This window comes from Salmo salar, chromosome ssa13 (assembly GCF_905237065.1).
Source record: "Salmo salar chromosome ssa13, Ssal_v3.1, whole genome shotgun sequence".
Taxonomy (NCBI): domain Eukaryota; kingdom Metazoa; phylum Chordata; class Actinopteri; order Salmoniformes; family Salmonidae; genus Salmo; species Salmo salar.
Window position 1 is genome coordinate 97233590 of NC_059454.1, and position 26936 is coordinate 97260525.

General features: G+C 44.6%; 1 protein-coding gene across 4 annotated transcripts in view; it reads left to right on the forward strand.

Annotated features, from left to right (window-relative positions):
- The window catches only part of LOC106568319 (A disintegrin and metalloproteinase with thrombospondin motifs 6), a 190635-nt gene that overhangs the window by 121801 nt on the left and 41898 nt on the right, over positions 1 to 26936 (forward strand). For all 4 annotated transcript variants that reach the window (XM_045692499.1, XM_045692496.1, XM_045692497.1 and 1 more), the window contains exons 15-18: positions 5835 to 5937; positions 6768 to 6901; positions 17188 to 17311; positions 26885 to 26936. The exon at positions 26885 to 26936 is cut by the window's right edge and continues 29 nt beyond it. In XM_045692499.1, the coding sequence (XP_045548455.1) occupies positions 5835 to 5937; positions 6768 to 6901; positions 17188 to 17311; positions 26885 to 26936 (413 nt within the window). The remainder of the gene's footprint in view (positions 1 to 5834; positions 5938 to 6767; positions 6902 to 17187; positions 17312 to 26884) is intronic.

Below are 26936 nucleotides of genomic sequence, written 5' to 3' on the forward strand. Positions count from 1 at the left end.
AGTGTGTTACCTCTAGACAGAGTGTTAACTCTAGACAGTGTGTTAACTCTAGACAGAGTGTGTTACCTCTAGACAGAGTGTGTTACCTCTAGACAGAGTGTGTTACCTCTAGCCAGTGTGTGTTACCTCTAGACAGAGTGTGTTACCTCTAGACAGAGTATGTTACCTCTAGACAGAGTGTTAACTCTAGACATTGTGTTAACTCTAGACAGAGTATGCTACCTCTACACAGAGTGTGTTACCTCTAGACAGAGTGTGCTACCTCTAGACTGAGTGTGTTACCTCTAGACAGAGTATGTTACCTCTAGACAGATTGTGTTACCTCTATACAGAGTATGTTACCTCTACACAGAGTGTGTTACCTCTAGACAGAGTGTGTTACCTCTAGACAGAGTATGTTACCTCTAGACAGAGTGTGTTACCTCTAGACAGAGTGTGTTACCTCTAGACAGAGTGTGTTACCTCTAGACAGAGTGTGTTAACTCTAGACAGAGTGCGTTACCTCTAGACAGTGTGCGTTACCTCTAGACAGAGTGCGTTACCTCTAGACTGAGTGCGTTACCTCTAGACAGTGTGTGTTACCTCTAGACAGTGTGTGTTACCTCTAGACAGAGTGTGTTACCTCTAGACAAAGTGCGTTACCTCTAGACAGTGTGCGTTACCTCTAGACAGTGTGTGTTACCTCTAGACACAGTGTGTTACCTCTAGACAGAGTGTGTTACCTCTAGACAGAGTGTGTTACCTCTAGATAGAGTGTTACCTCTAGACGGAGTGTGTTTCCTCTAGACGGAGAATGTTACCTCTAGACAGAGTGCGTTACCTCTAGACAGTGTGTGTTACCTCTCGACAGTGTGCGTTACCTCTAGACAGAGTGTGTTACCTCTAGACAGAGTGTTTTAACTTTAGACAGAGTGCGTTAACTTTAGACAGAGTGTGTTAACTGTAGACAGAGTGTGTTACCTCTAGAGAGTGTGTGTTACCTCTAGACAGAGTGTGTTACCTCTAGACAGAGTGTTACCTCTAGACAGAGTGTGTTACCTCTAGACAGAGTGTTACCTCTAGACAGAGTATGTTACCTCTAGACAGAGTGTGTTACCTCTAGACAGAGTGTGTTACCTCTAGACAGAGTGTGTTACCTCTAGACAGAGTATGTTACATCTAGACAGAGTGTGTTACCTCTAGACAGTGAGTTACCTCCAGACAGAGTGTGTTACCTCTAGACAGAGTGTGCTACCTCTAGACAGAGTATGTTACCTCTAGACAGAGTGTGTTACCTCTAGACAGAGTGTGTTACTTCTAGACACAGTGTGTTACCTCTAGACAGTGTGTTACCTCTAGACAGAGTGTTACCTCTAGACAGAGTGTGTTACCTCTAGACAGACTATGTTACCTCTAGACAGTGTGTTACCTCTATACAGAGTATGTTACCTCTAGACAGAGTGTGTTACCTCTAGACAGAGTGTGTTACCTCTAGACAGAGTGTGTTACCTCTAAACAGTGTGTTACCTCTAGACAGAGTATGTTACCTCTAGACAGATTACCTCTAGACAGAGTGCGTTACCTCTAGACAGACTGCGTTAACTCTAGACAGAGTGCGTTAACTTTAGACATAGTGCGTTTACTCTAGACGTAGTGTGTTAACTTTAGACAGAGTGCGTTAACTCTAGACAGAGTGCGTTAACTCTAGACAGAGTGTGTTAACTCTAGACAGAGTTCATTAACTCTAGACAGAGTGTGTTAACTCTAGACAGAGTGTTACCTCTAGACAGAGTAGACACTCTAAACAGATTGTGTTACCTCTAGACAGAGTGTGTTACCTCTAGACAAACACCTGCTCGTCGAACATCTCATTCCAAAATCATGGGCATTAATATGGAGTTGGTCCCTTTTGCTTCTATAACATCCTCCACTCTTCTGGGAAGGCTTTCAACTAGATGTTGGAATATTGCTGCGGGGACTTGCTTCCATTCAGCCACAAGAGCATTAGTGAGGTCGGGCACTGATGTTGGATGATTAGGCCTGGCTTGCAGTCGGCGTTCCAATTCATCCCAAAGTTGTTCAATGGGGTTGAGGTCAGGGTTCTGTTCAGGCCAGGCAAGTTCTTCCACACCGATCTCTACAAACTATTTCTGTACGGACCTCACTTTGTGCATGGGGGCATTGTCAGGCCTTCCCCCAACTGTTGCCCCAAAGTTGGAGTCCAATGGCGGCGAGCTTTACACCACTCCAGCCAACGCTTGGCATTGCACATGGTGATCTTAGGTTTGTGTTTGGGGCGGGACACCGTCCCGTACTCGGAAGCCCATGGAAGCCCATTTCATGAAGCTCCTGACGAACAGTTCTTGTGCTGACGTTGCTTCCGGAGGCAGCATTTATACGTGCTACTCGCTTCAGCACTCGGCGTTCCGTTCTATGAGATAGTGTGTCCTACCACTTCGCGGCTGAGCCGTTGTTGCTCCTAGACATTTCCACTTCACAATAACAGCCCCTAAGGTTGATCCGGGGAAGCTCTAGCAGGGCGGAAATTTGACAAACTGTCTTGTTAGAAAGGTGGCATCCTATTACAGCGCCATGTTGAAAGTCACTGAGCTCTTCAGTAAGGCCATTCTGCTGCCACTGTTTGTCTATAGAGATTGCATGGCTGTATGCTCGGTTTTATACACCTGCCAGCAACGGATGTGGCTGAAATAGCCGAATCCACTAATTTGAAGGGGTGTCCACATACTTTTGTATATATAGTGTATGTGTTAGAGATACGAAACAGCAAAATACTAATCCTCGTTTAATTAAGAGTATTTTCTTTCTCCTCAAGGCTTTTTACATGACATGTTCTACTTAATAAGGCCCGAGGGGGTGTGGTATATGGCCAATATACCACGGCTAAGGGCTTTTCTTACGCATGACGCAAAGCTTGGTGCTAGGACACAGCCCTTAGCCGTGGTATATTGCCCATATTTCAAAAACCTCAGAGGTGCCTTATTGCTATTTTGAACTGGTTACCAATGTAATTAGAGCAGTACAAATAAATGTTTTGTCATATCCATGGTATGCGGTCTGATGTACCACAGCTTTCAGCCAGTCAGCATTCAGGGCTTGAACCACCCAGTTTTTTTATCTGATTTAGCCACTACACCCTGTATTCCTGACCCTGAGTTGGCTCTAGAAAATGTCTCCTTCATATTTATTCCTCTGGCAAATAAACACTCTGAATGAGCTATCTGAGCTCTTTCAGATGAGAAATCAGGCCTGGGCCAAAGCAAGGAAAACTGACTCTGTAGTGGACTGGCAATCTTTCAGACAATTGAGAAACAGATGTACTATCTCCATTAAGAAAGCCAAATCAGGCTTCTTTTTAAGCTCTATCTCTGATCCTTCAACATTTTGGAAAACAGTAAATGCACTGATGCATACACATTCCTTTTCTTCCCTGCCTAAGCAGGTTCTGTCTGCCTCTGGCATCATAACGGAGAAGAATGAGATAAGTGATGCTTTTAATCATCATTTTATCTCTGCAGGCTTTTAATTTGAGAGAAACAGTGTTTTAATTGACCCTGGTCAGTCAGTCGACTCCTCTTCCCTCTGACTCGACGGTTAACCTGTCAACTTCTAGTGCATCTTTGTTTTCAATTAAACAATTTACTACCTGTGATGTGCTACAGTAGATGCCTTACTTAAGATTGGTGTAAAAAATAAAATCAGCTGGGGCTGATATGCTTGATCCATTTTTGCTGCAGCTCTCTGCCCCTCTAATCGCTGGATCATTAACCCATATTTTTAACCTGATGATCATATCTGGTACTATTCCCAAGGTTTGGAAGGTGGCCCAAGTACTGTACTTTTTATTTTTTACATTAACAATATCTTGTCTGTAAAAAATTGTAACCTGCACTTGTATGCCGATGATACTGTTGTGTATGTTATTACCCCCACGGTAGACCAGCCTCTATCTGAACTGCAGACTGCCTTCATTGTATTACAGAAAAACTTTATTGACCTGAAATTAGTATTGAATGCAAGTACAATTAAGTATATGTTGTTCTCTAGAGCAGGGGTCCACTAAATAGTAGAAAGCAGATTATTCAGTCAACGTTCCTATAGCGATATCATCTATATGAACACAGCTCCTTTTATTTATTCATTAAAGCTGTTAGATGCAGTTTATCAAAGCGCACTGCACACTCACTAATGTTCCTTCTACTATTTTGAGGCACTAAGCAAATTTTAGGTCTTGTGAGTGGAAACTTGTGCAATTTCAGTTTTAGACTAGCCAATAGGCTTTTGTGGATATTGGAGCACAATGTAGGCCTACCAACAAAACCAAATGGAACAAATCCCTGAACATTTTCACATGGAAATAGCTTTTGATTTCTATGATGTAGCCTACAGTAGCCTACATGTGGTGTTCAATGAAGGCCTACATTGCATGAGACTTTTAAAAACGTTTTTACATTATGAAGGGCTTGACATTAATTCATGATTTTGTACATGGTCTGTAACACCATGGGCCAAATAGGTGACTGTAAATTGCATTGTGTTGTAAATTCATTATTATTGCCATACAGAGAATTAGACAATGTAGCTAACCCCTCTGCCTATTGGCTTATTTCCATTATCAAGCCTGTCTAAAAATACAACACTGCCCCTTTAATTAAGACATAAGCTTTTTACCTGACTGTCTTGTCAAAGACAGCTTGAAATGTAGCCTACACATTTTGTGCTCTGGTAGGAAGCAGTAACTCCCCACTGCTGACCTATACTGATCTATAACTGGGCTAACAACTCGCTAACTAACAAAGAATATAATCAAATGTGCACACTCTGCGCTCTGATCTGAACTGATCTGAAAAGCGCATTCACTTGCGTGGGCTACCCCTGCCAATAGAATTGTACTCTGTTGTGCTCTGGATCTGCCTACAACAAAATAAAAGACTCAACTTGCTAAGTTAGATTTGTTTTTGGTTTGTTGCATTGAAAAGGGGCTGATATATTGTTGTTTCGATCACAGAAAAAACATTGATCTACAGTACCAGTCAAACGTTTGGACACACCTACTCATTCAAGTGTTTTTCTTTATTTTTACTATTTTCTACATTGTAGAATAATAGTGAAGACATCAAAACTATGAAATAACACATATGGAATCATGCAGTAACCTAAAAAGTGTTAAACAAATGAAAATATATTTGAGATTCTCAAAGTAGCCACCCTTTGCCTTGATGACAGCTTTGCACACTCTTGGCATTCCCTCAACCAGCATCACCTGGAATCCTTTTCCAACAGTCTTGAAGGAGTTCCCACATATGCTGAGCACTTGTTGGCTGCTTTCCTTTACTCTGCGGTCCAACTCATCCCAAACCTTTTTAATTGGGTTGAGGTCGAGTGATTGTGTAGGCCAGGTCATCTGATGCAGCACTCCATCTGATGCAGCGTAGCAATGAAAGTCGGTCACCCTTTCCTTCAGCTGGGTTCAGGCCTGTAGTGTGTGAGTGTGCGGGGGGGGGTTCAGTCCTGTTTAGTCTGCTCTACTTTCAGCCTGTGAGATATAGCTTTGACCTGAGCTCACTCAGAGTTTTTATTTGTCCTGAGGGAAAGTGCTGCTGGCTTTCACATACGCACACGCACACGCACACGCACACGCACACGCACACGCACACACACACACACACACACACACACACACACACACACACACACACACACACACACACACACACACACACACAGTTTTTGGAACGTCTTTACAGACAACAGACTGTGCTAAGGTTAGTTAAACTAGGCTTTGTAAACTACCCTGACATATTCTAACGTTTTGTTTTTGTTTTGCTGTTTTCCAGGCGTGTCCATCGGGATCCCGGGATTTCCGTGAGAAGCAGTGTGCCGACTTCGACAGTTTGCCGTTCCGTGGGAAATACTACAACTGGAAGCCCTACACCGGAGGTGAGATCGGAATAATGCGTCAATCCATCCATCGCTCCACTCCATCGCTCTGTTCTTCTCCACCCGTTTGTAGCTGTGTGTGTGTGTCACGGTGGTTTATGTTGGCAGTCCCAGCTATCTCTCCCGGTGACAGTGCTGTAGTGACGTCAGCCCCCAGGTCCAGGATCAGATCTAGGCATGACGAATAGAACTCTTTATTACTATCAACAAGCTCTAGAGGAGAGCAGAGGAGCACAGCTCAGCACGGGCCTTGCTTGGTCTCCTGGGACTCCTAGCTCACAACTAACACCACAAAAGGAATTCTGTGCTTTTTTAAATCAATATAGTAAACAGAATCATTTTCTTATACTGTAGATAGATGAATTCCTACTGATGTCACTCATCATGGCACACGTGATGGGGATGATGTGAATCAGCTGTTATAGAACATGTCTTATAATTTATGTGGGAACCTGTAATCCTTCTGGCTGAACCATAGTTTTCTGTCTTGGCCCTCTACTTCCTGTTTGTGGGTGTTGGCCCAGGTTACTGTCTCTGTGACAAATGTCTCTAATGACTCTAAGTTTGTGGTCAATGTCGCTCAGTCAGTAAAACATGGTGCCTACACCGCCAAGGGTTGTGGTTTGATTCCCCCGGTGCATATGTAAAATGTATGCATGACTATAAGTCGTTTTGGTTAAAAGCGTCTGCTAAATGGCATATATTATATATTCCGTTTTTGCTGAACTCTCCCTACTGTATTTATAACTACGTGTACATGACTTGTCACCTGCCCTGTGGAAGTATGTCCACTACGTTTGACCTTGTGACCTCTGCCCTGTGTGCTCCAGGTGGTGTGAAGCCGTGTGCTCTGAACTGTCTGGCGGAGGGATATAACTTCTACACTGAGCGCTCCCCGGCTGTCATCGATGGAACACGCTGCCAGGCCGACTCACTGGACATCTGCATCAATGGAGAGTGCAAGGTGAGAGAGAGAGAGAGATAGTGTGAGAGAGAGAGATAGTGGGCGTAAAAGAGAGAGACAGAGACAGACAGAGACAGAGAGAGAGAGAAAGGAAGAGAAAGGGTGTCTATCTATCTGTCTGTCTGCGTGTCCTGAGTGTGGTAAAATTACATCAATTACATCAAGGTTCAATGACTGTAAACTGCCCCAAATAAGAGTGTCTGTTTAAAGTACACTCGTAGAAAAAAGGGTTTGAAAAGGGTTCTTCGGCTGTCCCCATAGGATAACCCTTTCTGTTTCCAGGTAGAACTCTATAGGGTTTCCATGTAGAACCCTCTGTTTAAAGGGTTATACATGGAACTCAAAAGGGTTCTTCAAAGAGACACGGCTTTCAGCCAATCCTCCTTTTAGGTTGTAGATAGCATATTTTATCCCTTCTGGTTCCCACACTTTGTGCTGTGAGTCACCCCAGTCAACAAGACAAAGATCAACCAGACCCATGCTGCTTCCAGCCAGGATCCAGCCAGTGTGACCCTAAATAAGACAGCCTGTGGCCCAGAGCCCACCAGTGGGTGCTGACTAACCCATAGGATAAGCACTCTACCATGGACATGACCTTATTACATTATAACCAACAAGCTAATAAAATAGATGACTGTAACATAATGTCATGGAACTGTCCATGAGGCTTTCCTGACCAGGAAACCTGACCCTCTGACTCAGTTTGTACAGTTTGTAGTCACACAGTGTTAGAGTTGATTAGACTCACTGGACATCTGCATCAATGGAGAGTGCAAGGAGAGAGAGGGAGAGAGAGAGAGAGATAGGAGTAATCTGAAAATCGCTGTTTATTACTGAGATCTGGGACCTAATGTTGTCTTTGTTCCGTGTGTGTACACTGTACAGAACAATGAGTTAGGGTTTTTGTGTTTGTGTGTGTGTGTGTGTCTATGCCTGTGTGTGTGTGTTGGAGGTTTCTTCCTGCAGAGCACTGGGACACATTTATTCCTAGTCACAGTCCAAGGTGTATTTTTATTTCAGCAGCAGTTGGTCTTATGGAGTATCTGACATGGTGTGATAAACCTCTGGAACACTGTCTGCTTGGAGGCTGCTCAGAAATGCTCAATATAATGTGTATAGGCCTACACACGTGTTGGGAGAAAGACAGAGGGGGAGAGAGAACAATGAGTAATTGAAAGAAAGAAAAATGTGATAGGGATGGAGCAGAGAAATGGAGAGATTAAGAAGAGAGAGAGAACAGATAGAGCAGAGAAATCAGAGGAAGGCCCTAAAAATTGTCAAAGACTCCAGCCACCCTAGTTATAGACTGTTCTCTCTGCTACCGCACGTGGTACCAGAGCGCCAAGTCTAGGTCCAAAAGGCTTCTTAACAGCTTCTACCCCCAAGCCATAAGTCTCCTGAACAGCAAATCAAATGGCTACTCAGACTATTTGCATTGTCACCCCCCCCCCCCTCCTTTGTTTTTACCCCCCCCCGTTATGCTGCTGCTACTCTCTGTTTATTATCTATGCATAGTCACTTTAACTCTACCTACAGTACATCTACATATTACCTCAATTACCTCAACTAACTGGTGCCCCCGCACATTGAATCTGTACTGGTACCCCCTGATAGCCTCGATCCTGTTATTTTACTGCTTCTAATTTAATTATTTATTATTTTTATTTTTTCTTATCTATTTTTTACTTAACACTTATTTTTCTTAAAACTGCATTGTTGGTTAAGGGCTTGTAAGTAAGCATTTCACTGTTGTACATGCACCTGTTGTATTTGGCGCATGTGACAAATAAAACTCTAGTTGAGTCTAGCTGATAGGTAATCAACTAGCTGGGCTGCTCCCCGGACCCTGTATGTAGGGACTTGTACAATACTTGAACATGGCTATTGAACTTGACATTTGTCTCTGTATTTATTATTTAATCTAACATATCATACAGAAACTTGGTATCAGCTCGAAAACCACTACGTTTGTTATACACAGGAAAAAACACCCCTACTAAATAGGACCTTCAATTAGAGGCAACGAGGAACAGCTGCCTCCAATTGAAGGTCAACCCAAGAAACTTAAAGATAGAAATAGACACACTAGAACAAACATAGAAATATACAAACATAGAACATAAACCAAAAACCCAAAACACATAAAACAAACACCCCCTGCCACGCCCTGACCAAACTACAATAACAAATAACCCCCTTTACTGGTCAGGACATGACAGTACCCCCCCCCCCCCCCCCCCCAAAGGTGCAGACCCCGTATGCACCTCAAACAAAAAACACAAAATTAACCCCAAATAAAGGGAGGGAAGGGAGGGTGGGAAGGGACGGTTCCTGTGCTACACCCCCCCTTCCCAAACCTCCCCCCACGGAGGAGGCTCTGGCTCCGGGCTTAATCCCCACTCTAACCTGTCCACCCCTGCTGAAGACTCAGGACTGTAGCCCACCGCTGAAGGCTCTGGGCTGAGGGGCGACTCTGGCTGCGCCGGACTGGCGGGCGACTCTGGCTGTGCCCGACTGGCGGGCGACTCTGGCTGCGCAGGACTGGCGGGCGACTCTGGCTGCGCAGGACTGGCGGGCGACTCTGGCGGTTCCGGACTGTGGGCCGTCTCTGTCGGTTCCGGACTGTGGGCCGTCTCTGTCGGTTCCGGACTGTGGGCCGTCGCCGGAAGCTCTAGACGGGGCACTGTCGCCGGAAGCTCTAGACGGGGCACTGTCACCGGAAGCTCTAGATGGGGACTGTGCACTGAAGGCCTGATGCGTGGGACTGGCTTTGGAGGCGCCAGACTAGTGACACACACCACAGGGCTGGTGCGAGGAGCAGGAACAGGACGTACTGGACTGGGCAGGCGCACTAAAGGCCTGATGCGTGGGGCTGGCTTTGGAGGCGCCAGAACCGTAACACGCACCACATGGCTAGTGCGAGGAGCAGCAACAGGATGTACTGGACTGGGCAGGCGCACTAAAGGCCTGGTGCGTGGGGCTGGCTTTGGAGGCGCCAGAACCGTAACACGCACCACATGGCTAGTGCGAGGAGCAGCAACAGGATGTACTGGACTGGGCAGGCGCACTAAAGGCCTGGTGCGTGGGACTGGCTTTGGAGGCGCCAGAACCGTAACACGCACCACATGGCTAGTGCGAGGAGCAGCAACAGGATGTACTGGACTGGGCAGGCGCACTAAATGCCTGGTGCGTGGAGTTGGCTTAGGAGGCGCCAGCCTAGTAACACGCACCTCAGGGCTATTGCGAGGAGCAGGACGTACTGGACTGTGGAGGCTTACCGGAGAGAGAGTGTGAGAAGCAGGCACATGCTCGACACAATAAGCACGGGGAGTTTGCTCAGGGCTTACCCCTGGCCCAGCCAAACTACCCCATTCTTTGGAGGGGCTGCCTCTTGTTCTTCCCTGGTAGGCTCCGATATCGTTCAATAACTTGCCCCCAAGTCCAGTTTCTCCTCTCCATCCACTCCAATACAGACCAGGTGTCCATCTCTGCCCGGGCACGCCACTTGATCCAGTCATGGTGGGTGGTTCTGTAACGTGGGTCGTCTAATGGGGACCAAGGCGCGGCGTGTGATGTGCTCATATTTACTTTTATTTAACTCAAAATCAAACAAACAACAAAACGACCGTAAACAGTCCCATCAGGTGCAACATACACAAAACAGGAAACAACCACCCACAAAACACAGGAAAAAACACCCCTACTAAATAGGACCTTCAATTAGAGGCAACGAGGAACAGCTGCCTCCAATTGAAGGTCAACCCAAGAAACTTAAACATAGAAATAGACACACTAGAACAAACATAGAAATATACAAACATAGAACATAAACCAAAAACCCCGAAACACATAAAACAAACACCCCCTGCCACACCCTGACCAAACTACAATAACAAATAACCCCCTTTACTGGTCAGGACGTGACACCCACGCAACACAACAACAGGGTGATGCAAAGGCCATACTGGATGCATTGGGGAATTCGTTTTTGGAAGCTGTAAACAGGAAGAGGGTGAGTCAGTACACAACTTTGTAACCCGTTTGAGAGAAAGATCCACTACTTGTGAATATGGGGGATTGAAAGGTGAACTGATTCGTGACAAAATAGTACTGGGAATTGCAAATGAGGACACAAATAAGAGAGAGAAGCTTAACATTAGTAAATGCTAGAGGTCGACCGATTAATCGAAATGGCCGATTAATTAGGGCCGATTTCAAGTTTTCATAACAATCGGTAATCGTCATTTTTGGACACCGATTATGGCCGATTACATTGCGCTCCACGAGGAGCCTGCATGGCAGGCTGACTACCTGTTATGCGAGTGCAGCAAGGAACCAAGGTAAGGTGCTAGCTAGCATTAAACTCATCTTATAAAAAAAAATCAATCTTAACATAATCACTAGTTAACTACACATGGTATTGATGATATTACTAGTTTAACTAGCTTGTCCTGCGTTGCATATAATCGATGCGGTGCCTGTTAATTTATCATTGAATCACAGCCTACCTAGCCAAACGGGTGATTTTTCAAGCCCATTCGCGAAAAAAGCACTGTCGTTGAACCAATGTGTACCTAACCATAAACATCAACGCCTTTCTTAAAATCAATACACAAGTATATATTTTTAAACCTGCATATTTAGTTAATATTGCCTGCTAACATGAATTTCTTTTAACTAGGGAAATTGTGTCTTGCATTCTGTGCAACAGAGTCAGGGTATATGCAGCAGTTTGGGATGCCTGGCTCGTTGCAAACTGTGTGAAGACCATTTCTTCCTAACAAAGACAGCCAACTTCGCTAAACGGGGGATGATTTAACAAAAGCGCATTTGCGAAAAAAGCACAATCGTTGCACGAATGTACCTGACCATAAACATCAATGCCTTTCTTAAAATCAATACACAGAAGTACATTTTTTTAAACCTGCATATTTAGTTAAAGAAATTCATGTTAGCAAGCAAAATTAACTAGGCAAATTGTGTCACTTCTCTCGCGTTCATTGCACGCAGAGTCAGGGTATATGCAACAGTTTGGGCCGCCTGGCTCGTTGCGAACTAATTTGCCAGAATTTTACATAATTATGACATAACATTGAAGTTTGTGCAATGTAACAGCAATATTTAGACTTATGGATGCCACCCGTTAGATAGAATACGGAACGGTTCCGTATTTCACTGAAAGAATAAACGTTTTGTTTTCGAAATGATACTTTCCGGATTTGACCATATTAATGACCTAAGGCTCGTATTTCTGTTTGTTATTATACCATAATTAAGTCTATGATTTCATAGCGCAGTCTGACTGAGCGGTGGTAGGCAGCACCAGGCTCGTAAGCATTCATTCAAACAGCACTTTCCTGCGTTTGCCAGCAGCTCTTCGCAATGCTTCAAGAATGTTTATGACTTCAAGCCTATCAACTCCCGAGATTAGGCTGGCAATACTAAAGTACCTATTAGAACATCCAATAGTCAAAGGTATATGAAATACAAATGGTATAGAGAGAAATAGTCCTATAATAACTGCAACCTAAAACTTCTTACCTGGGAATATTGAAGACTCATGTTAAAAGGAACCACCAGCTTTCATATGTTCTCATGTTCTGAGCAAGGAACTTAAGTGTTAGATTTTTTACATGGCACATATTGCACTTTTACTTTCTTCTACAACACTTTGTTTTTGCATTATTTAAACCAAATTGGACATGTTTCATTATTTATTTGAGACTAAATTGATTTTATTGATGTATTATATTAAGTTAAAATAAAAGTGTTCATTGTTCTTTCAGTATTGTTGTAATTGTCATTATTATAAATATATATCTAAATATCGGCTTTTTTTGGTCCTCCAATAATCGGTATTGGTATCGGCGTTGAAAAATCATAATCAGTCGACCTCTAGTAAATGCCATTGAAATGTGCCGCCCTGCCAAAGTCATCACTGACATGAGAATGAGAGCAATATAAATGGAAACCCCACACACTGAGGCTGAGACTGTTCACACTGTTGCCAGGCAAACATTCAGACAAAACCAATCAAGGCAGAGTAATTCACCACGAATGGCGAACACAGATAGCCCCATAGCATGAAAATACTGTGGAAATGCACACGCAAGACGCAAAGACCACTGCCCTGCCTATGGAAAACCATGCAGAGCTTGTGGAACTAATAATCACTTTGCAAAAGTGTGTCTCAAAGAAAAAGAAGGGTGAGTGAGGGCAAGATTCACTGTGTTGATGATGTCTCTCATTGTTCAGAACAGTGAAAGTGTCATTTACATGTATGAATCCATTGGGATTGTACACTCAAGAGGGAAGAAATTGTTTGTGACGCTACGATAACACAATAAGCTGCAACAAAGTCAACTGGATTCCGGTGCTACGTGCAACGTAATGAGCTACAAAGACAAAATCAATCTGGCACCTGACAAACATCTCTTGCCCAGCGATACTAGACTAAAGTTGTACTCAGGAGAGCTAATGAGCTTTATGGGCATCTTTGAAACTGAATGTGTTAATCGGGGACACAAATACAAGCTGGAGTTTGAGATCGTGAAAAGCTGGTCAACATCCTCTCCTCTGAGGCTATACATGTGAACGCCTGGAACTAATGCAGTTCACCGTACCAAATGACCTGTTTGTGGAGCATGTCCAACATGGACCCCCCCCCTCCAAAAAACAACTACTCAGAAGATATGACAATGTATTCAACAGACCTGTTGAATCAGTACCTTGAGAGGTACATTTTGAATTGGATGACAGTGTCACTCCAGTCTAGTGTGCTTCTCGTAATGTGCCCATTGCAATGAAAGCGGCTGTAAAGGCCTAGCTGGACAAGTATGAGGCCGATGGCCACATGACGTCTGTGACTGAACCAACTGACTGGATCAGCAATATGGTCATAGTAAAAAAGCCAGAGAAGCTGAGAGTCTGCATCGACCCAAAGCATCTGAACCAAGAACTGAAACGTTCCCACTATATCATGCCGACACTGGAGGATGTCCTCTACAAGCTTCCCAAGGCCAGGGTTTTCACCTTGGTGAATGCCCGAGATGCATTCCTGCAATGTAAGTTGGATGAAGAAAGCAGCTTCATGACTACCTTCTGAACCCCTTGTGGTCGGAAACTTTGACCCAAGCTCCCCTTTGGTGTCTCCGAGGCGCCTGAGGTAGACCAACACAAGCAGCACGAGTTACTGGCTGGGCTCAAGGACATTGAACCTATTGCTGATGATGTCCTGATTGTAGGTTGCGGTGACACAGACAAAGAAGCAGTACGCAACCACGATGTGATGTTCCTGGCACTGATGGAGCATTGCCGATCAGTTAAGCTGCGCCTTGGCCTGAAGAAGCTGCAGCTCAAGGTGAAAGACGTCCACTTCCATGGCCACATTCTCTCAGCCATAGGCCTGAAGCCGGACCCAGACAAAGTCAGAGCGATCCTCAACACGCCAAACCCGTCTGATGCAAAAGGAGTGCAGCGTCTCATCGGCACACCTATCAGCAGTCTGTGAGCCTCTGCGCCGGCTGCTGGACTAAGACACACCATGGCACTGGCTATCCAAACACGAGGCCACAGTGCAGGAGATTAAATCTCTGGCTTCATCCATGCCTGTGTTGCGCTACTACGACGTTATGAAGCCTGTCACAATCCAGAGCGACTCCAGGCAAAGTGGACTTGGATGCTGCCTTAGGCAGGAAGGCCAGCCCGTTGCATTTGCCTCGAGAGTGCTCAGCCCCACCAAACGAAACTATGCACAAATTGAGAAAGAGTGCCTCAGCATTGTCTATTCTCCTGCCAGTGCTTCCATCACTACTTATATGGTCACAGCTGAAACTGACCACAAACCATTGCCATATTCAGTAAACCTCTCCTCAACGAGCCCAAGATGCTTCAAAGCATGCTCCTGACTCTGCAAAATTACAGCCTGAAGGTCATCTACAAGCCGGGACCAGAGATGTACATCAGCGACACACTGAGCAGGGCAACAGCACAATGTACAAGCAGAGGCACTGCCTATCAGTGACATGCCATCTGTTTGCTACAGCAGGAACAACAAGATGTTCAACAGATCAATCAGGCAGACTACTTGAACATCACAGATCACCGCCTAGCCCAGATCAGACAACACACTGACAAGCCCGAACACCTGCAGTCACTGAAGTCCATGGTTCTCACAGGTTGGCCATACTGAAGGAGGAGACACCTTTCACAGCGAGAGAATAATGGACCTTTCGAGACGAGATCAGCGTGCAAAATGGCATCTTGTTCAGAGATCAGAAGGTCATTATCTCCATATCACCACATCCAGAGATGTTTACCGCATGCACTCCAGTCACATTGGAGGTGCTACCGCCAGGCACGCAAAACATTATACTGGTCAAACATGCAAGCAGAAATTAAAGACTTTGTCAGCAGCTGTACCACATGCAGCGAGTACGCTCATGAACAGCAAAAGGAAACCATGATGTCAGATGGCCCACAAGGGCCTGGCAAATCATCGGCATGGACTTATTCAGCCACAAGCGAAAGGACTTCTCATCGTTGATCACTACTCTGACTTTTGGAAAATTGAACTGCTCCCTGACTTGTTTGCAGAGACGGTCATAAAGACGGTCATAAAGCAGTTTGCAAGGCGAGGTCAGCCTGTCAAGGTCATCACAGACAATGGCCCACAATTCACTGCACAGTTCAAGTGTTTCGCCTCAGAATGGGAGTTTGACCACGTGATCTCCTCTTCAAGGCACCCAAAGGCAAATGGCAAGACAGAGTCAGCTGTCAAGATTGCAAGAAACCTGTTACACAGGGCCTTGCATGACAGCAATGACCCCTGATAGAAACCTGTTACGCAGGGCCTTGCGTGACAGCAACGACCACTGATATAAACCTGTTACGCAGGGCCTTGCATGATAGCAACGACCCCTGATAGAAACCTGTTACGCAGGGCCTTGCATGATAGCAACGACCCCTGATAGAAACCTGTTATGTAGGGCCTTGCGTGACGGAAATGACCCCTGGAAAGAACGCCTTCTGTCCCGATGTCTGAAGACTACCATCCCTGTAGCCAACAAGCTACTTGAGCTCTGCGTCATGGTTGGCGTCACGGACAAACTGCGTCACAGAAAGCAGCTCGCTAAGTGCTTCTACGACCGGACTGCTTGAGACCTACCAGAACTGGAGGTGAAACGACAAGGATGAAACCACTGCCGGGAGACCACTCTGAGTTGCACCACATTCTTACCTGGTGGATGTCGGTGGCTCCCTCTATCGTTGGAGTCAGGTGGATCTGCGCTTAGCAGAGCAGACAAACCAGAACACACCATACACTCACCTAGATGAGCTGGATCACAGTCCAGGCCTAGATCCAAGGGGTGCAGAATTGAGACACGAGCCAACTGAGGGTGAGGCTTCTACCTCACCAGGCTCTCCAGCTCGTGACCCTTGACCTACCCCTGTCAGAGCCCATACTTACTCACAGGTGGTTCGGCTGTGGAAGCCACCGGACAGGCTTGCGCTGTAAGGAAGTGACTGTGTTAACCTGTCCTCTGTTACATAAAAACAATAGTTTAAAGAAAAGAGGAAGACGACAACTGAAGTAAAAAGAAAATGTAATTCATTTTCATTTGTTATGACTTGAGTGTTAAAAACGTAATGTTATACTGTTATGTTTGCACTTTCTATTGAAAAGGATGATGTTACGGAGTCTAGTTGATAGGTAATCAACTAGCTGGGCTGCTCCCCGGACCCTGTATGTAGGGACATGTACAATACTTGAACATGGCTATTGAACTTGACATTTGTGTTTGTCTTTATTATTTAATCTGACATATCATACAGAAACAGAGACAGACAGAGTGACAGAGAAAGAGGCAAAGAGTGATTGTGAGGGATGTCTGTGAGAATGTCTTTTTCTCTCGTGTTTTTAAGTTGACACCCATAATTCCCCCATCACATTATAGAGTCTCAATTATGTTAAAACAGAGTCTATAAAATGCTGAAATACTTACTTTACTGTAACTCTCTAAAGAGACTGGCTATATGTCAGTCTGACCTTCTCATCCTACTGTAATTGTACTGTTGGTAGTACCCAGGTACTATCAAATCATGAGTCAGCATTTTAATTTACGTAAAACTGCTGCTCCATGCAGCTTCCACAGACATAAAGTCATTTCTTTAGCACTTGTCTTTATTACTATGATATTATTATGGTATTATTAAACAGTATTATTATGGTATACTGTAAGTTGTACTTGATGTAATATAACATGGTACCATGTCTCTTCTCTCAGCACGTAGGCTGTGACAACATCCTGAGCTCAGACGCCAAGGAGGACCGCTGTCGGGTGTGTGGAGGGGACGGCAGCACCTGTGAGGCCACAGAGGGACTGTTCAATGACTCTCTGCCCAGAGGAGGTAAGACCCAGGCTGGGGACAGAACCTAATAGGGCTCCTTACTTCAGGTGTGCAAATGTTTAACTTATATGGGCTAGGTGGGACACTATTCAACAGCCAGTGAAATAGCATGGCGCGAAATACAAAACAGCAAAAATCTCATAATTTCATTTTCTCAAACAATTAACTATTTTACACCATTTTAAAGATAAACTTCTCGTTAATCTAACCACATTGTCCGATTTCAGAAAGGCTCTACGGCGAAAGCATAAAATTAGATTATGTTAGGACATAAACTTTACAAGAAAAACCACAGCCATTTTCCAAGCAAGGACATGCATCACAAAAACCAAAAATACAGCTAGAATATTCACTAACCTTTGATGATCTTCATCAGATGGCACTCATAGGACTTCATGTTACACAATACATGTATGTTTTGCTCGATAAAGTTCATATTTATATCCAAAAACCCCATTGTACATTGGTGCGTGATGTTCAGAAAATGTATTCCCACCAAAACTTCCTGTGAATGAGCAGATCAATTTACAAAAATACGTTGATAAAATTTACAACAGTTATTGAAAGAATTATAGATATACTTCTCCTTAATGCAACCGCTGTGTCCGATTTTAAAATAGCTTTATGGAGAAAGCACATTTTTCAATATTCTGAGTACATAGCTCAGCCATCAAAGCAAGCTATACAGATACCCGCCAAGTTCTGGGGTCAACTAAACTCAGAATTAGTATTATAAATATTCTCTAATCGTTGCTGATCTTTGTCAGAATGCACTCCCAGGACTCCTACTTCCACAATAAATGTTTTTTTGTTCGAAATACTCCATATTTATGTCCAAATACCTCTGTTTTGTTTGTGTGTTCAGATCACTATCCAAAGGCATAACGCGCGAGCGTAAATCCAGACACGAAAAGTCAAATAGTTCCATTACCGTTCGTAGAAACATGTCAAACGTTGTTTACAATCAATCCTTAGGGTCTTTTTAACATAAAATGTCGATAATTTTCCAACCGGACAATGGCGTATTTATTACAGAGGAAAAAGAAGGAGCGGTGCGCCAAATGTGCCTGCGCATTAAACAACTCACTGGTCCCAGGCAGTCCACTCTTTGACTGAGCTCCTATTTTCTGCCCAGTAACAGGAGAAGGATGAAACACGTTTCTAAAGGCTGTTGACAGCCAATGGAAGCCTTAGTAAGTGCAACGTGACCCCACAGACACTGTAGTTTCGATAGGGATTCAAAAGAAGAACTACAATTCTCAGATTTCCCACTTCCTGGTTGGATTTTTCTCAGGTTTTTGCCTGCTATATGAGTTCTGTTATACTCATAGACATCATTCAAACAGTTTTAGAAACTTCAGAGTGTTTTCTATCCAAATCTACTAATAATATGCAAATATTTGACTCTGGGCCCGAGTATTAGGCAGTTTACTCTGGGCACGCTTTTCATCAGAAAATGAAAATACTGCCCCCTATACCTTAAAAAGTTCAGTTCCATACAAAGAAAAAGGGAGTGTATTGTGTAAAGAAGAGAAGCGTAGAGAAGAGAAGAAGCGTTTATAGTGTACAGAAGACAGGAGTAGGGAAGAGAAGAAGAGTTTATAGTGTACAGAAGTTAGGGGTTGAGAAGAGAAGAAGAGTTTATAGTGCAGAGAAGACAGGAGTAGAGAAGAAGAGTTTATAGTGTACAGAAGACAGGAGTAGAGAAGAGAAGAAGAGTTTATAGTGTACAGAAGACAGGAGTAGAGAAGAAGAGTTTATAGTGTACAGAAGACAGGAGGAGAGAAGAGAAGAAGAGTTTATAGTGTACAGAAGACAGGAGTAGAGAAGAAGAGTTTATAGTGGAGACAAGACAGGAGTGTATAGAGAAGAGTAAATTATGTTTCTGAGAGTGTCCACTACTCTGTGCGATCTGAAAGCTGCCAAACACTGCACATTTGTAATCACTTTCCGGGAGTCACATCCCCATGCAGAAAAGCAAGGTGAAAACAATTTTTGGCAGAGCAGCCCTGTCCAAGGGCCAAAAGAGCACTGTAGCCAAAACACTTAATTTTTCATGGAAATCTTTCCCCCCTTTGTCACCCAATGATAAAGCATATGTTTTTGGGAGTTGAGAAACATGTTGTCAAACATAAATGGAAGAATAATATATTCACATTAACTACATCATCAAATGAAGAACTCAGAGTGGAGATATGGTTTCATCCTGGCACTGGGTCCTAGACTAGTTGAGATATGGCATCATCCTGGCTCTGGCTCCAAGACTACTGGAGATATGGCTTCACTGTGGTTCCGGGTCCAAGACTAGTGGAGATATGGCTTCATTCTGGCTCTGGGTTCAAGACTACTGAAGATATGGCTTCCCGCTCTGCCCTCAGACAAACCATCAAACATGCAAAGCATCAATACAGAACTAAGATTGAATTCTACTACACCAGCTTTGACGCTCGTTGGATGTGGCAGGGCTTGCAAACTTTTACGGACTACAAAGAGAAATACAGCCGCAAGCTGCATAGTGAAGCCAGCTAACCAGACGAGCTAAATCAAATCAAATTTCAAATCAAATTTATTTTTATATAGCCCTTCGTACATCAGCTGATATCTCAAAGTGCTGTACAGAAACCCAGCCTAAAACCCCAAACAGCAAGCAAAGCATGTGAAAGAAGCACGGTGGCTAGGAAAAACTCCCTAGGAAAAACTCCCTAGAAAGGCCAAAAACCTAGGAAGAAACCTAGAGAGGAACCAGGCTATGAGGGGTGGCCAGTCCTCTTCTGGCTGTGCAGGGTGGATATTATAACAGAACATGGTCAAGATGTTAAAATGTTAAAATGTTCATAAATGACCAGCATGGTCAAATAATAATAATCATAGTAGTTGTCGAGGGTGCAACAAGCACGTCCGGTGAACAGGTCAGGGTTCCATAGCCGCAGGCAGAACAGTTGAAACTGGAGCAGCAGCACGGCCAGGTGGACTGGGGACAGCAAGGAGTCATCATACCAGGTAGTCCTGAGGCATGGTCCTAGGGCTCAGGTCCTCCGAGAGAAAGACAGAAAGAGAGTAAGAGAGAATTAGAGAGAGCATATTTAAATTCACACAGGACACCGGATAAGACAAGAGAAATACTCCAGATGTAACAGACTGACCCTAGCCCCCCGACACATAAACTACTGCAGCATAAATACTGGAGGCTGAGACAGGAGGGATCAGAAGACACTGTGGCCCCATCCGATGATACCCCGGACAGGGCCAAACAGGCAGGATATAACCCCACCCACTTTGCCAAAGCACAGCCCCCACACCACTAGAGGGATGTCTCCAACCACCAACTTACCGTCCTAAGACAAGGCCGAGTATAGCCCACAACGATCTCCGCCATGGCACAACCCAAGGGGGGGCACCAACCCAGACAGGAAGACCACGTCAGTGACTCAACCCACTCAAGTGAAGCACCCCTCCCATGGACGGCATGGAAGAACACCAGTAAGCCAGTGACTCAGCCCCTGTAAAAGGGTTAGAGGCAGAGAATCCCAGTGGAAAGAGGGGAACCGGCAAGGCAGAGACAGCAAGGGCGGTTCGTTGCTCCAGCCTTTCCGTTCACCTTCACACTCCTGGGCCAGACTATACTTAATCATAGGACCTACTGAAGAGATAAGTCTTCAGTAAAGACTTAAAGGTTGAGACTGAGTCTCCGTCTCTCACATTTGTAGGCAGACCATTCCATAAAAATGGAGCTCTATAGGAGAAAGCCCTACCTCCAGCCGTTTGCTTAGAAATTCTAGGGACAATTAGGAGGCCTGCGTCTTGTGACCGTAGCGTACGTGTAGGTATGTACGGCAGGACCAAATCGGAAAGATAGGTAGGAGCAAGCCCATGTAATGCTTTGTAGGTTAGCAGTAAAACCTTGAAATCAGCCCTTGCCTTAACAGGAAGCCAGTGTAGGGAGGCTAGCACTGGAGTAATATGATCAAATTTTTTGGTTCTTGTCAGGATTCTAGCAGCCGTATTTAGCACTAACTGAAGTTTATTTAGTGCTTTATCCGGGTAGCCGGAAAGTAGAGCATTGCATTAGTCCAGCCTAGAAGTAACAAAAGCATGGATACATTTTTCTGCGTCATTTTTGGACAGAAAATTTCTGATTTTTGCAACGTTACGTAGATGGAAAAAAGCTGTCCTTGAAACAGTCTTGCTATGTTCTTCAAAAGAGAGATCAGGGTCCAGAGTAACGCCGAGGTCCTTCACAGTTTTATTTGAGACGACTGTACAACCATCCAGATTAATTGTCAGATTCAACAGAAGATCTCTTTGTTTCTTGGGACCTAGAACAAGCATCTCTGTTTTGTCCGAGTTTAAAAGTAGAAAGTTTGCAGCCATCCACTTCTTTATGTCTGAAACACAGGCTTCTAGCGAGGGCAATTTTGGGGCTTCACCATGTTTCATTGAAATGTACAGCTGTGTGTCGTCCGCATAGCAGTGAAATTTAACATTATGTTTTCGAATGACATCCCCAAGAGGTAAAATATATAGTGAAAACAATAGTGGTCCTAAAACGGAACCTTGAGGAACATCGAAATTTACAATTGATTTGTCAGAAGACAAACCATTCACAGAGACAAACTGATATCTTTCCCGACAGATAAGATCTAAACCAGGCCAGAACTTGTCCATGTAGACCAATTTGGGTTTCCAATCTCTCCAAAAGAATGTGGTGATCGATGGTATCAAAAGCGGCACTAAGATCTAGGAGCACGAGGACAGATGCAGAGCCTCGGTCTGACGTCATTAAAAGGTCATTTACCACCTTCACAAGTGCAGTCTCAGTGCTATGATGGGGTCTAAAACCAGACTGAAGCGTTTCGTATACATTGTTTGTCTTCAGGAAGGCAGTGAGTTGCTGTGCAACAGCTTTTTCTAAAATTTTTGAGAGGAATGGAAGATTCAATATAGGCCGATAGTTTTTATAATTTCTGGATCAAGATTCGGCTTTTTCAAGAGAGGCTTTATTACTGCCACTTTTAGTGAGCTTGGTACACATCCGGTGGATAGAGAGCCGTTTATTATGTTCAACATAGGAGGGCCAAGCACAGGAAGCAGCTCTTTCAGTAGTTTAGTTGGAATAGGGTCCAGTATGCAGCTTGAGGGTTTGGAGGCCATGATTATTTTCATCATTGTGTCAAGAGATATAGTACTAAACACTTTAGTATCTCCCTTGATCCTAGGTCCTGGCAGAGTTGTGTAGACTCAGGACAATGGAGCTTTGGAGGAATACCCAGATTTAAAGAGGAGTCTGTAATTTGCTTTCTAATGATCATGATCTTTTCCTCAAAGAAGTTCATAAATTTATTACTGCTGAAGTGAAAGCCATCCTCCATTTGCGAAGGCTGCTTTTTAGTTAGCTTTGCGACAGTATCAAAAAGAAATTTCGGATTGTTCTTATTTTCCTCAATTAAGTTGGAAAAATAGGATGATCGAGCAGCAGTGAGGGCTCTTCGATACTGCACGGTACTGTCTTTCCAAGCTAGTCGGAAGACTTCCAGTTTGGTGTGGCGCCATTTCCGTTCCAATTTTCTGGAAGCTTGCTTCAGAGCTCGTGTATTTTCTGTATACCAGGGAGCTAGTTTCTTATGACAGATGTTTTTAGTTTTTAGGGGTGCAACTGCATCTAGGGTATTGCGCAAGATTAAATTGAGTTCCTCGGTTAGGTGGTTAACTGATTTTTGTCCTCTGACGTCCTTGGGTAGGCAGAGGCAGTCTGGAAGGGCATCAAGGAATCTTTGGGTTGTCTGAGAATTTATAGCACGACTTTTAATGCTCCTTGGTTGGGGTCTGAGGAGATTATTTGTTGCAATTGCAAACGTAATAAAATGGTGGTCCGATAGTCCAGGATTATGAGGAAAAACATTAAGATCCACAACATTTATTCCATGGGACAAAACTAGGTCCAGAGTATGACTGTGGCAGTGAGTAGGTCCAGAGACATGCTGGACAAAACCCACTGAGTTGATGATGGCTCCGAAAGCCTTTTGGAGTGGGTCTGTGGACTTTTCCATGTGAATGTTAAAGTCACCAAAAATTTGAATATTATCTGCTATGACTACAAGATCCGATAGGAATTCAGGGAACTCAGTGAGGAACACTGCATATGGCCCAGGAGGCCTGTAAACAGTAGCTATAAAAGGTGAGTGAGTAGGCTGCATAGATTTCATGACTAGAAGCTCAAAAGACAAAAACGTCATTGTTTTTTTTTTTGTAAATTGAAATTTGCTATCGTAAATGTTAGCAACACCTCCGCCTTTGCCGGATGCACGGGGGGTATGGTTACTAGTGTAACCAGGGGGTGAGGCCTCATTTAACACAGTAAATTCATCAGGCTTAAGCCATGTTTCAGTCAGGCCAATCACATCAAGATTATTATCAGTGATTAGTTCATTGACTATAACTGCCTTGGAAGTGAGGGATCTAACATTAAGTAACCCAATTTTGAGATGTGAGGTATCACAATCTCTTTCAATAATGGCAGGAATGGAGGAGGTCTTTATACTAGTGAGATTGCTAAAGCGAACACCGCCATTTTTTATTTTGCCCAACCTAGATCGAGGCACAGACACGGTCTCAATGGGGAAAGCTGAGCTGACTACGCTGACTGTGCTAGTGGCAGACTCCACTAAGCTGGCAGGCTGGCTAACAGCCTGCTGCCTGGCCTGCACCCTATTTCATTGTGGAGCTAGAGGAGTTAGAGCCCTGTCTATGTTCGTAGATAAGATGAGAGCACCCCTCCAGCTAGGATGGAGTCCGTCACTCCGCAACAGGCCAGGCTTGGTCCTGTTTGTGGGTGAGTCCCAGAAAGAGGGCCAATTATCTACAAATTCTATCTTTTGGGAGGGGCAGAAAACAGTTTTCAACCAGCGATTGAGTTGTGAGACTCTGCTGTAGAGCTCATCACTCCCCCTAACTGGGAGGGGGCCAGAGACAATTAATCGATGCCGACAGATCTTTCTAGCTGATTTACACGCTGAAGCTATGTTGCGCTTGGTGACCTCTGACTGTTTCATCCTAACATCGTTGGTGCCGACGTGGATAACAATATCTCTATACTCTCTACACTCGCCAGTTTTAGCTTTAGCCAGCACCGTCTTTAGATTAGCCTTAACGTCGGTAGCCCTGCCCCCTGGTAAACAGTGTATGATCGCTGGATGATTAGTTTTAAGTCTAATACTGTGGGTAATGGAGTCGCCAATGACTAGGGTTTTCAATTTGTCAGAGCTAATGGTGGGAGCCGTCGGCGTCTCAGACCCCACAACGGGAGGAGTAGAGACCAGAGAAGTCTCGGCCTCCGACTCCGACTCGCTTAATGGGGAGAACCGGTTGAAAGTTTCTGTCGGCTGAATAAGCGACACCGGTTGAGCATTCCTACAGCGTTTCCCTCCAGAAGCCATGAGAAAGATGTCCAGCTGCGGGGACCGTGCGAGGGGGGTTTATACTAACGTTACTATCTGTACTTACTGGTGGCACAGACGCTGTTTCATCCTTTCCTACACTGAAATTACCCTTGCCTAACGATCGCGTCTGAAGCTGGGCTTGCAGCACAGCTATCCTTGCCGTAAGGCGATTGTTCTCCTGTATATTATAAGTACAACGACTGCAATTAGAAGGCATCATGTTAATGTTACTTAGCTTCGGCTGTTTGAAGTCCTGACGAACCATGTCCAGATAAAACCTCCGGGGTGAAAAGGTTGAATGAAAAAAGTTGAGTGAGGGAAAAAGTAAAAATATACGGTAATAAAAAAGTAAAAAACCGTCAGGTAGCAAAGTAAGATCGGCAACAAAACGCACAGCAGCGTAAACAAGTCTGCAAGTTGTGACCGGAAACAGGAAACAGCTATTGGAATGCTTTTTATGCTCGCTTCGAGGCAAGCAACACTGAAGCATGCATGAAAGCACCAGCTGTTCCGGACAACTCCGTAGCCGACGTGAGCAAGACCTTTAAACAGGTCAACATTCACAAGGCCGCGGGGCTATACGGATTACCAGGACGTGTACTCAGAGCATGCGCGGACCAACTGGCAGGTGTCTTCACTGACATCTTCAACCTCTCCCGGACCGAGTCTGTAATACCTACATGTTTCAAGCTGACCACCATAGTCCAAGAAAGCGAAGGTAACCTGCCTAAATGACAACCGCCCTGTAGCACTCACTTTGGTAGTCATGAAGTACTTTGAAAGGCTGGTCATGGCTCACATCAACACCATCATCCCGGAAACATTAGACCCATTCCAATTTGCATACCGCCCCAACAGATCCACAGATGACGCAATCTCAATCGCACTCCACACTGCTCTTTCCCACCTGGACAAAAGGAACACCTATGTGAGAATGCTGTTCATTGACTACAGCTCGGCATTCAACACCATAGTGCCCACATAGCTCATCACTAAGCTAAGGACCCTGGGACTAAACACCTCCCTCTGCAACTGGATCCTGGACTTCCTGAAGGGCAGCCCCCAGGTGGTAAGAGTAGGCAACAACACATCTGCGCGCTGATCCTCAACACTGGGGCCCCTCAGGGGTGCATGCTTAGTCCTCTCCTGTACTCCCTGTTCATCCACGACTGTGTGACCAAGCACGACTCCAACACCATCATTAAGTTTGCTGACGACACAACGGTGGTAGGCCTGATCACCGATAATGATGAGACAGCCTATAAGGAGGAGGTCAGAGACCTGGCAGTGTGGTGCCAGGACAACAACCGCTCCCTCAACGTGAGCAAGACAAAGGAGCTGATCGTGAACTACAGGAAGAGGAGGGCCGAACATGCCCCCATTCACATTGATGGGGCTGTAGTGGAGCGGGTCGAAAGGTGTCCACATCACCAACAAACTATCATGGTCCAAACACACCAAGACAGTCGTGAAGAGGGCACAACAACAGTCAGGAGACTGAAAAGATTTGGCATGGGTCCCCAGATCCTTAACAAGTTCTACAGCTGCACCATCGATAGCATACTGACCGGTTGCATCCCCGCCTGGTATGGCAACTGCTCGGCATCCGACCATAATGCGCTACAGAGGGTAGTGCGTAGGGCCCGGTACATCACTGGGATCAACCTTCCTGCCATCCATGACCTCTATACTAGGCGGTGTCAGGAAGGCCCAAAAAATTGTCAAAGACTCCAGTCACCCAAGTCATAGACTGTTCTCTCTGCTTCCGGTACGGCAAGCGGTTTATTATCTATGCATAGTCACTTTACCCCTACCTACATGTACAAATTACCTTGACTAACCGTACCCCCGCACATTGACTCGGTACCGGTATCCCCTGTATATGGCCTCGTTATTGTTATTTTATTGTGTTACTTTTTATTTAATTTTTACTTTAGTTTAAATATTTAATATTTTCTTAAATTAATTTTTTGAACTGCATTGTTGCTTAAGGACTCGTAAGTAAGCATTTCACGGTAAGGAATACCTGTTGTATTCAGCGTATGTGACAAATACAATTTGATTTGATTTTAGATAGACAAAAACACTTTTTCCTTCTATGCTGTGTCTGTAATGGTTTTGTCCCCTTCTCTTCCAGGCTACATGGAGGCTGTTCAGATACCAAGGGGGTCAGTCCACATAGAAATCAA